We start from the raw sequence: 12,231 nt of genomic DNA on the forward strand, positions 1-12,231 counted from the left end.
ACTCAACTGTACACTTATTTCACAATGCTGGTGGTTTTCTTAGACTGGAATGAGATCATGATAAATCTTGCGTCATATTTCCTGTCGGTATTTCGTAACTGAATGCCCCGATCGCGAAGCTTGTTCCGCTCGGACCCCGTACACCAACTATCGTTGTACAGACGCTACTTTATCAGTAATGTTACTTTCGTTGTTGTATGAAACTATTTGAGATAGTTATTTACTTGTGATATCTATAAAAACGTTCGAAGACAAACCTTGACAAATATAAGACGTTATCTTGAAAACATCTAGTGTTATTTGCTGCATCAAATACCTACATGTATGTTGCAACAAACGGTAGTGTTCCATCATCATAGTATGTCAAAGGTCATCGGAGTCTCCAATCTATGATCTTTGGAAATTTCCCCTAAATTTTCCACCAATAAGACTAATATAATATAAGGGTAAACGATTTGATTTCTAGTGGGGCTGAGCTGGAGGATTTTCGAGAGAGAAAAAACATTTGTCGCCGACCAAAAGCAGGAATGGCAAATATCAAATATCCAGGCATGTGCTTTAGGCGCCGCCTATGGCAGTGTCTTGTCAAAGGCTTAATACTAACTGTTGGCAAATGCTGAAACAAAACGAAACACTGCCATCAAATCACTAAGGATACTGACCTGACTTAGTACATTCAAGGAATCCTAAAAATAAGTTGTATGTATGTATGTATGTATGTATGTATGTATGTATGTATGTATGTATGTATGTATGTATGTATGTGTGTGTGCATGTGTGCATGCATGTATGTATGTATGTATGTATGTATGTATGTATGTATGTATGTATCGTATGTATGTATGTATCGTATGTATGTATGTATGTATGTATGTATGTGTGTGTGTTTGTGTGGATGGATGGATGTACGTATTGTATTGTATACATATTACATATACAACCATCAAAGAAATACAAAACGTTGATTGACAGACATTGGTCTAGTTTTGTCAGTAATATCTTACGCAAAGTGATGCGGGGAAAAATGTCAAAATAATAGAATTGTGACCAAAAATTATACCTAATTGCATGTCACTGATATGATCATCATGTTATCAACACTTCTTAATCTAAACACCACTAAAACGTTCCCATCAAATTTAAGACCTAGCTATCTGAACAGTAGTTTTTTTGAGTTTAAGTTTTTTGACCAAATATCACATCTTTTGACCCAAATCATACACTGGTGGTAAGTTCATTTTGATTTGAACAATTTCCCAAGTAGACACCAAAGGTAATACACCCACCAAATACCAGGGCAATCGGTCCAGCGGTTTTTGACTTTCAATGTGCTCACACACGCACACGCACACACATCCACACGAACAGACAGACAGACAGACAGACAGACAGACAGACAGACAGACAGACAGACAGGCAGACAGACAGACAGACAGATAGACAGACAGACAGACTTTGCCATGCCTGTAGCAGTACTGAACCTGAGAAGTTCAGTTGTGCTAAAGTAAAACAGAGATAAGGACATAGGGACAAAGTAACAGAAATAGAGAAATACATTGTAATACAGCCAAATGTATACACAGAAGAACCTTATACCCCTGGGCCTTATACGTAACGATTAGGAGGGCGATATTTATAATAGCTTGTGTCTCTGTCTGCCTGTCTGTCTGTCTGTCTGTCTGTCTGTCTCCCTGAATATGTGTGTGTGTGTGGGGGGGGGGGGGGTGTGTGATATCAACGATTCTGTAAAAATAATCAAAATGTCAAATTCCAAAATCACTGTGGCATTTTCTAATGTTCCTTTAATATAAATACTTTTAAACAGGCTATTGTTAGAACATCGACGCTACAAACAGGGGTTTGTGACCAGTTATGTGGATATCAGGTGGGTTTTGTTTTCAATGAACTAACAGTTTCACACGTACACCAGGTCGTCGACCGACACAGACAAATCCATCTTCAAAGGAGTTTAATCATGTGATATATTGTTACTGAGTTACTCGGTAAATAATGACCCAAAGTTGAACCTGTCATGTTACTATGTACATGATCCAACCTGTCATGTTACTATGTACATGATCCAACCTGTCATGTTACTATGTACATGATCCAACCTGTCATGTTACTATGTACATGATCCAACCTGTCATGTTACTATGTACATGATCCAACCTGTCATGTTACTATGTACATGATCCAACCTGTCATGTTACTATGTACATGATCCAACCTGTCATGTTACTATGTACATGATCCAACCTGTCATGTTACTATGTACATGATCCAACCTGTCATGTTACACATTGTCATACTGTTGTCTCCCTCTCAACATAAGTAACTGATACACATTCCAGATCTAGGGATTCTATATCTGTCTCTTCACTGTCTTCGCCTACTCGATCGTTGTGAGGTGATTGTCCTAATAACACATTCTTTCCTCCTCCATTCTCAAAGTCTTTCATATTCTCACTAGATTCGTTTCCGTGAATAAGCTGCCACCTTTCCAGTACGAAGTGCGTAGACAGAACAATAATTCCAGCTAGCATCGTAGAGGCGCCGCCAACGTAGAACGACACATCGTAGTTATGTGTGTAATCATAAAGGTATCCTAAATATGAACAGAACGAAAATAAAAATTATTAGAATGTATACATGACAAACAAAGAAACCCTCAACCAATTTGTTGAACGTCGTGAAGGGCACTTAAAGGCACTGCATTAATAAATAAATACCTGCACGTGTTTGGATCTCATTGCCGGCTGAGTTGAATGCCACAACTCCCAACAATGAGATTGAAATAGTCCCGACATTGTGGGACCGAGGTCATGATCTGCACAACATTCGTAGTATCTTACTCAGCTTTGCTCAATTTACACCTGTAAGACCCACTCCTCTCATCATACCACAACTGACTATTAATTCATTAATTGTTTTTCATCAGCAATTTGATTAATATAGGCCGTATCATGGGTACCTAACCCTAGCTCTAACCCGAATTGCAGCAATGGGATTTGGAACCACTGGCAGCGATGGGATGACAAAATAACCCCCCAAAAATTCAATGTTAGGCAATACAATTAGTCAAAGTAAAATGTGATCCTCCCCCTAATCCCATTTTCTAAAATATGGCCCTCTCGAGAGCTGATTTGTAAAAAGTGACCCCCCCCCATCCCCCTACAAATACAGAAGGCTCCCTAACATTGAAACGTCACAGTTTTTCTAACGGGTATAATTTAGTTGTAACAGCTTTTTGAGAAAACATATTTCTTTGTTAATTCTTTAGTCTGTTCACGCAAGTTTTAATGGAGTGCATTATCCTTCCTCACGACACATGAATAAATACATCTACTCTAGTCTAGCTGTTTCTAGACCTTTGGGCTTTCTTCCGATACTATACGACAAGCTTTCCTTCTTCAATTAAGCGAGCTTCGTACGTCGTTTACGTAGACGTATCGAAAGAAAGCCTGAAGGACTAGCAGCAAGATCACATGTATTCCAGTAGAGTGGTTGTACACATACCTGCAACCACTGGTCCTATCAATTGGAACATACCAATAAACGGTACAGCCAGACCATAACCACTCGTGAATTTGCTTTGACCTGTGATTTCTTTCAAAGCTGGAGCATTGACTGCTGCAAATGTTCCTCGATAAAGTCCCATTATTGCTATTAAGATAGCAGTAGTTACAAAACTTTCTGTAGTAACTAATAATACTGTGAACATTCCGTATAAAAAGAAAGCACAACCCAACACCTTACGTTTTGACAAGTGTAGGCAGTCTATTAGTATACCCTGAGTTAAACCACCGATCATCATGCACAATCCTAGGACAGACAGTAATAGTGGTGCTTTCGTGTCAGAAATACCAACGTTGATGGATCGCTTCACGATGTGAACAAGGGGAATATTTAATCCGAAACCAAAGAACAGATAGGAAATCATTACGACGTAAAATGTAAATTCTTGAAAAGTGATAGTTCAAAATGCTTAATTATGAATCGAATGAGTTTTGGCCATCCTGCCAGTGATTTATTTTTTCCACAAAGCTCAGAATCCTCAAAGTTTGAGACATTGTCATGGTCTGACGAATGTTCTTGTTCATCGTCTGTGTCACTTTGAAAATGTATCGGTCGTAGGAGTGTTGCACACACACATATATTTAGTGAAATCCCCCCAATAACGATAAATGTGCCTTGCCATCCATAAACATCAATAAGTAAACGAATTAATGGCGCCATCACAAACGATCCTCCACCAGTTCCAATGACCGCAATTCCGTTCGCAGAAGCGTGACGTTTCCTGAAATAACGCCCCAACATCGCAACGGTTGGGACCCGAGCTAGTCCAAAGCCAATACCTGTAAACAATGCCATAATAAGCGGTCAATGTGGAACCAACTAATTCAAATATTGTATTATTATATATTTGAAGCCTGAGTAAGGATGGAGAGGTTGTGTTCTCTATTTCCATAAGAAAATAACCAAAATGAGGAATGTCATAATTTAGCAATTATTCTTTAATGTAGAATTGAATTTAAAATCCTATGTAGTGTACACTCGCGATTTTATTTTGGGCTTTTGTGAGCACTCGTTACGTACATCTGACAAAATACCATAGGTGTTCCCGAACCCAACCCCGTACTTACGAGTAGCTAACCAGAATCCGTCTTACAATGTATACACTCAATGTTCAAAATTGAAAGAAAGAGCAAACAACGATAACAACGTTGTCTCCGCTCTGTGTTCGTGCTTTTTTTCGAACAGAGCGCTCTGATCTGAAGTATAATATTGATCAATTGACTTTTTTGTGATATGAAACTGTTTTCTTCTTTCCCTGGCTCTTTCAGTTGTATATAATTCTCTCTTCATTGACTAAATAAAGACATCTTGTCCATTCTTCTCCTCTTATCTATATTAAAACGCCCATAATCTCATAATTAGCATGGATCAGTTACCAAGAAAATTTGCTTGATGTCTAATCTTCTGGGAGATTACCACACTGGACGAACAGTCAATTATGCACACACGAGTAATGCATAAATGACTGAGATAATCTCCCAGAAGATAAGAGATATCACAAACTTTTATTTATACTGTTAATTTACATAATAGGAGAAGAATGGACAAGGGGTCTTTATTTAGTTCATAAGGAGAGAATTACACACACATACAGCTGAAAGAGAGAAAAGTAGCCAGGGAAAGAAAAAAAGTTTTACTATGATATCACCACAAAACTCAATGAGTCAATTGATCAATATCACACACAAAATAAGTTATATAGCACCACAAAAATTGATCATTCAATCGATCAATCATTCAACCAAATAATAAATCAATCAGTAAATCGATCGATAAGTCAACCGATCGATCAATCAATTACATGTTCGCTGACCCCTGTGGTATTATGCGTTTTCATTGGTTAAGTGAATTCACTCAGCGCTCCCGTATGGCTCGGGAAAACCAATTACTGTGTCAGATCATTCTCGCAAACCAGAGTTGTTATTTCTTTCGCCGTACTGCTAAATAATGAAATAACGTCCTGTGGCCGGCGCGTTTTGGACGGTGCCGTAAAAGAAGGTGTGGTTTGCGACGACGTGTCAGATGTGTGTAACGAGTGCTCACAAAAGAACAAACGACAGCTAACATAACAGCCAAAAAGAAATTGTGAGTGTACACTACATTGTACATCGGATTTTATAATAATCAGATTGGGTAAAGGACTTGACTTCTTTTTTGCATAGTATGTTCTCTGTTATGAGAAAATCTAAGAATACACACACACACACACACACACACACACACACACACACACAATGTACACACGACAAAAAATGGTTGTTTCCACGACAAAGAAATGTTACATTTTACATTATATTTGTGTATATAATGCCAAAATATAGACTATTGCAAGTAAAATATTACCCACCTGTCAAAATCCCAAAGGTAACAATGATATAATTCACATTGGGAGCAAAGGTACTTATTGCCATGGAAACAGATGCTAACAGTCCTCCTGTAAAAGCTACTTTACGGTGTGTATATCGTTTACTTAGTGCAGCAGCAAACGGTCCTATAAAGAAGTTATAAACCATCAATGCTACTTTGACATCACTAATATCCTTTTTTGACCTTTCACATGATGTGAGTTTATAACAGTAAACCCGCAACATGCTGAATGGTAGTTAAAATGAGTGAGTGAGTGAGTGAGTGAGTGAGTGAGTGAGTGAGAGTGAGTGAGTGAGTGAGTGAGTTAAAAAGTGTTTGATGTATAATTCAAAACCTACAAAGTAAATAAAAATGGGTAATTGCAGAGTTGACGCTTGAAATAATCATAGAATTCGTAGCTAGCATACGTAGTCAAGGTAACAAATGCATGAAGTTATTAATATATGATGTCTAGAAACGTTTGTAGTTCAAAGGTTACAGATAGTGTTATGGATTACAGTTACAAAACGTATCCCGTAATACTGGACATCAAATCAAATAAAAATTCAACATCGCCACAACGATTTGAATACAAGGAGTTCGTCAAATATTGTCCAAAGATTACCTCAATAAACTATTGATAATTGTAGTGGCTACACGACGTCACTGAATGAATATTGAGGGTCGTCAGTAATGAACTCATTGGCATTTAATTTTCCTGAAGTGGACGGTTTCATTCATTTATTGTACTTCAGTTGACATGCATTGGGGGAGTTATGTAAGAAGTAGATATGCAGGTGCAATGCCATGCCATGGTGCTAACGTCTTGTGTATCTGAGAAAGAGTATGTCATCTTTCCTTTTTAGTGACTAAGTCTCCAAAGACTAAAATCTTGGTCACAACTGTCTGACGATTGTTTTCAAAATTGCTTTAACAAGAAAGTAACCAGTCGCACAGACATCATCAGGAAAACATTAAAAAAGCCGTATTTAGACAGGATATCCACCTTATCTATAATAAAACCTAAATATTTTTAACTGACGAGAGTTTGAATTACAAATGTCGCTGTAAAAATGTCCATATCTTGACTGAGAGATTGTCACACTTACGGAGGATTTCAAAAACCACACTAACATATACCAAAACAATTGTCAATATAAGCTAGAATTGATACCAATGCGCTCAGGGGTAATTCTGGAGGGTAACCCCAGCATAATTTTGACAGCATATCGTTGACATCTTCCTAACATTCGAAAAGTTCAGTTTTAGAGTCCAAAGTTCGCATGTATGAAAGGTTGCTGGCAAGCACACACGTTTCCAAACTTCGGTAATGACGTCAGATTGAGTTGTGACCATGTGGTCCGATGACAAAACCTGGCTTTTTGAAGTACGAGTGTTCGTTAAGTCAATAATAATTTAGTAATTATTTGCATGTCTACAATTATCATATATGCGAGAGGAAAGTTATTTAAGAACAGTTTTCGGGTAAGTGTTTCGAGAAAAGTATAAAAATAAATAGCATCACAATCTGTACATTTACAAAGTTTATCTGGTTGCCTATCCAGCCCTGTCGTTACCTTCACCATATATGCCAGCATTTGGCTGATGCTATGGGCTTGGTCTTGCTGCTTGGCATATCTGCATTCACCTTTTGGATGTTTATCCACTTGCCTAACCATCCCCGATGTTATATTGGCTATGTACACCATCATTTGGCTGTTGATATGGGCGTTGTCTTATTGTCAGGCACATTTGCATACAATTTTGGAATCTTTTTTCACTTGCCTACCCTTCCCAGTTTTCATCTTTGCAATATAAACGATCAGATAGTTGTTGATATGGGCGTCGTCCTGTTGCTAGTGATATTTGCATACAATTTTAAAACCTTTATTTACTTACCTACCCATCCTTTGTAATATGTATAATCATTTTACTGTTGTTAAGGGCGTGGCCATGGTTGGTAGGACCAGTTTTGTCAATATGTTTGAACAACAACAACAGAATAACAACACCCCCAGAAACATCCCCACCACATTTCAGTTCCATTGCCCATACAAGTTTTTGACCAAAATTTACATTGTTAGACCTAATTTGCATATTGCTAATGGGATCGATCTTGATGTTGTAAATTCACCTTCATCTCAGTACACATCTCAGTCCAGATGCATCCACATTAAATTTTAGCTCAATCAATACATTTGTGACCAAAATACACATTTTTAGTCCTAATTTGTATACCATGAAGTCTAAACACCCTTAAGAATGTCCCCCACTGAATTCCAGCCCAATCTGCTCAGTAGATTTGGAATTAAAGATTGTTGAACAAAGATACACATTTTTATACCTAATTTGCATAGTACTGACACATTTTTATACCTAATTTGCATAGTACTGATACGATCATCATGTCATGAACAATTCTTACACTAAACACCCATAAGAATGTTCCCACCAAATTTCAGACCGATCTGCCTAGTAGTTTTTGAGTTTAAATTTTGGGGGCCAAAATTCACATTTTTTTACCCAAATTCCACACTGGCTGTAAGATCATCTTGATTGAATAATCTCCCAACTAGACACCCAAGGTAATACACACCCACCAAATATCATGACAATAGGTCCAGCTGTTTTTGATGTTCACACACACACACACACACGCGCGCGCATGCACGCACATCTACATCACACAGACAGACAGACACTTTCCCATGCCTATGTCACTACTGAACCTAAGAAGTTCAGTTATGCTGAAAAAACATGGCCTTGAATTTGACTATGACTTTGACTTTTGATCGGAACGGTCGTATTATCAGTGTGTTGCCCGTCCCCCCTCCAACACTATACACAGAATTTGATTATGGTAGTATTTTTGAAGCCCGAGATATAACGTTCAAAAAAATATTTTACCATTCTTCAAAATAATGTTACAATTATCATGGAAACTGCTGGCTCTTGTGACCTGCGCAAGAGATCCAGAAGTGCTAGCTTGTCAAGTTACTGTGATCAACTATCATCATAGTCTCTGATGTCTAAAACTTTATGTCAGGTAACTTTTTAAAGCCACTTTTTCAATTTGATTCCCTGACTATGTGAAATCATACAGCACAGTTATGATATTAATAATTTCATAAATATTAAGCTTCTCACCTGTAAGTAGACTAAGTGATGTCAAACATGACGAAATCCACGACGTCATCCCGGCCCCCTCCTGAAAATAGTCAACCAAAACTGCAAAATATATTCCGGCCGAGTTCTGTACACCTCTGACAATAAATTGGACCACAAACGTGGCTAGGACAATCATCCAGCCCCAGCCACCATCAGGTGGTTCATCTAACAAGTGTCTATGTCTTGTTTTCTTGCCACCATTCTGTCCCTCTCTAGTTGTAGACATGTCGAGCAGGGCTTGATTTTATCTGCATGACGAAATGTATAAGTAGCAATGTAGACAACTAAATAAACAAAGACATGTTTATCAGCAAAGAACTGTCCATGTAAAATGGAGTTGCTTGAAAAAAAAAATCCGGATATGAGTGGGTGATGGAAAAAAAAGATGGACCACTGCTGCTAGAAAAAAAATGTCTTGGCAGGGAAATGATGCACAAGTTCGAGTGTACTGTTCAACCTGCTAGTACCTCTCCAACCAGGACACTTGTCAGATCATGACAAACATTTTCAAACACATGTCAGGGACCAGTCAGTTTCGTTGGCCTGTGGTACATATATATATATTTGTTCTTGTCTCTGTTTCTTTCATAATTTTTTTTAAATATTACTTCATGTAATAGTTCTAACATAACTATGCATAAAATTATACATATATATATATATATACGTATTACCTAGCTACCACACTAGTTACAGAACATGCCATGTAAATGTATGGCTGTTTCACAATCAGTGCTTCACTTATCTTGCACTTTGGGGCAAAGGTGAACTTGAAGGTTTTGTAATGGTAATCTTCATACTATTAGATAATTTATAAAAGAACTTAATCTAAATTGTTCTAGTCTCTTCAGTATGAATTTGTCAGAAGGGATGAATATACTTCCTATTTCGGACACTACATGTATCACCACAAATCAAATTCAAGTTTCTATTGTACACTAGGTATGGCCTCCTAAAATGCTCTACCATACCAGTGACTTTACTATACATGCAATATCAATGCCCCTATACCAATGTTACAGACCCACTTTTATAACATTATTTTAAAAGTTATATTTACTTTAGCTTTTCGAAGCTTGGCAATATTACCTCAGATGCTATGAATAACCTATAAATTGCCTAAATAGAAACAAAAAACTACAGATCTGGCAGGGGGGAAACCCCTTGGACTCCATCACCCCAGAGGCCACTCATTCGTTAAACCAACAATAAGATTCACCAAAATTGGTTTTAAAAAATTTCAAAAGCTTCTAGAGGAAGACCCCCTAGGACCCCCCATAAGAGGTAGACATATCCCAGTCTCAAATCAAAGTTCTTCCCTCCACCTCTTACTGTCAAGATGCTATGAAACTTTATTTCAAAAATGTTTCAACCATATGTAGTTGCTTTTTACATGTTAGAGCTGTCTTGTAAAGCTTGCAAATTATTGTCTGAAAGTGTATAAGAATAGCCTGAAAATTGGCTTTAAGAGTAAAAATCCTCCAGGCCTCCAGAACCCCCCCCCCCCATACACTCACACTCACACGAGGTGGACATATTAAACAGCGATTCTCAAACCACAAACACACATTTACTCATAAAAAGCTACACTACAGCACAGAGCTATCCAAACAAGTATGGAATTTGAAGGAAAGGAATCAGCCAGCCAAGTGGGTTATCATCACCCAAGCGGCTGCTTATACAAGTGAGACGAAACATTGTAACCTCTCATGTTTCACTGAGAAACTTTGTACAGTCAATGCTGAAAAGAGTATGTTACTGAACAAAAAATCCGAACTGGTCTCGAAATGTCGCCATGAAGACAAATACTCGCTCGCCAACTATAGAAGTAAACCCCCATAACAAATAGTTTAGTCCGACCATCTTGTTACGCAATCATACAAACATTAAGTGTATGTACCGACTTTGACAATCCCAATTTAGTTGTCTGAAGATCGCTCAAAGCGTGAAACTCTGAGTAACGACTTATTAGATCCTTATTCTTTTGAATTAATTCTATTATATATATATATATATATATATATATATATATATATATATATATATATATATATATATATATATATATATATATATATATATATATTAGGTATATGAGAGACTTGAATCAGCGTAGTGTGGTCAAGGGTCAATTATATCTTGCAATTTATATCTGCTACTGATCTAAACAATCTTACACAATTATGACGTAGACCGGCCTTACGTCATTTCTCAGAACTACAGGCGTCATTGCGTGTTGAAAGATGACTATTCATATAAACCTTTATGATGATGTTGGATTTTAACCTGTATATTGTTTGCTTGCTTGACTAATTTCTTAAATGTGTTTAACGCTGTTTGTGGTTCTTTCTACATCCATATTACTTGTAAATGGAGAGTAAATGAGTAACGTCTATATCTTGATGATTTTGTCCACATGGAGTTAATTATCTACCTCGATACGACATCGATAGCGGAATACGACATTTGCACAATCCTATTGCTGTCAGCGCCTTGCACCATCCTATCACAGTCAGAGCTAATATTCTATTCAAGGATGGTTATAATACAGAAATAATACCGTTATTAGGTATTTATGAATATTGAAAACAATACCGTCACCCGTGTAAAAACGTGCAAACACCGGTGACGGTATATAGATTTTTGAATATTCGTAAATACCAAATAACGGTATTATTTCTGTATTATGACCATCCTTGAATATTAGCTCACAAGTGACTGTAAATCTTATGGTAGATTTGAATAGTCAGAATAGATTATTTCGAAACGTGGACCAATACAAATAGTAGATAGTGGACATTTACGTTGTTGTCGCTATTGATAAACATTTGCTATATATAGTATATATATATATATATATATATATATATATATATATATATATATATGATGCTCTATATAAAGAACTGTACACAACAAACAATATTCAATTATACAGTTTCAAAGCAAATAATTCCGAATGAAATCCATTATCATATGCTTGAAAACTGCGCCCCTTGAAACAATCATAACTATTATTAGTGTACATGACACCAGTAACAAGATATAGGGACAGCTTATGTTCAGACATCGGGTCAATGAACCTGAGATACAACGTAAGTCATTGTCTATATATGTGACACAGGCACTTGTTTCTCG

The 12,231-nt window shown here is 37.1% G+C and overlaps 1 protein-coding gene across 1 annotated transcript in view; it reads right to left on the minus strand.

Annotated features, from left to right (window-relative positions):
- LOC144435891 (monocarboxylate transporter 9-like) overlaps positions 1-9,319 on the minus strand; it is a 15,172-nt gene extending 5,853 nt beyond the window's left edge. Inside the window, exons 1-4 of the mRNA XM_078124535.1 lie at positions 9,073-9,319; positions 5,927-6,070; positions 3,520-3,666; positions 2,313-2,608 (exon numbers count right to left, since the gene is read on the minus strand). Of these exons, the coding sequence (XP_077980661.1) occupies positions 2,313-2,608; positions 3,520-3,666; positions 5,927-6,070; positions 9,073-9,319 (834 nt within the window). The remainder of the gene's footprint in view (positions 1-2,312; positions 2,609-3,519; positions 3,667-5,926; positions 6,071-9,072) is intronic.
- Positions 9,320-12,231: the final 2,912 nt, after the last annotated feature.

The sequence above is a fragment of the Glandiceps talaboti genome, chromosome 1, assembly GCF_964340395.1.
Source record: "Glandiceps talaboti chromosome 1, keGlaTala1.1, whole genome shotgun sequence".
In the NCBI taxonomy this organism is placed as follows: domain Eukaryota; kingdom Metazoa; phylum Hemichordata; class Enteropneusta; family Spengelidae; genus Glandiceps; species Glandiceps talaboti.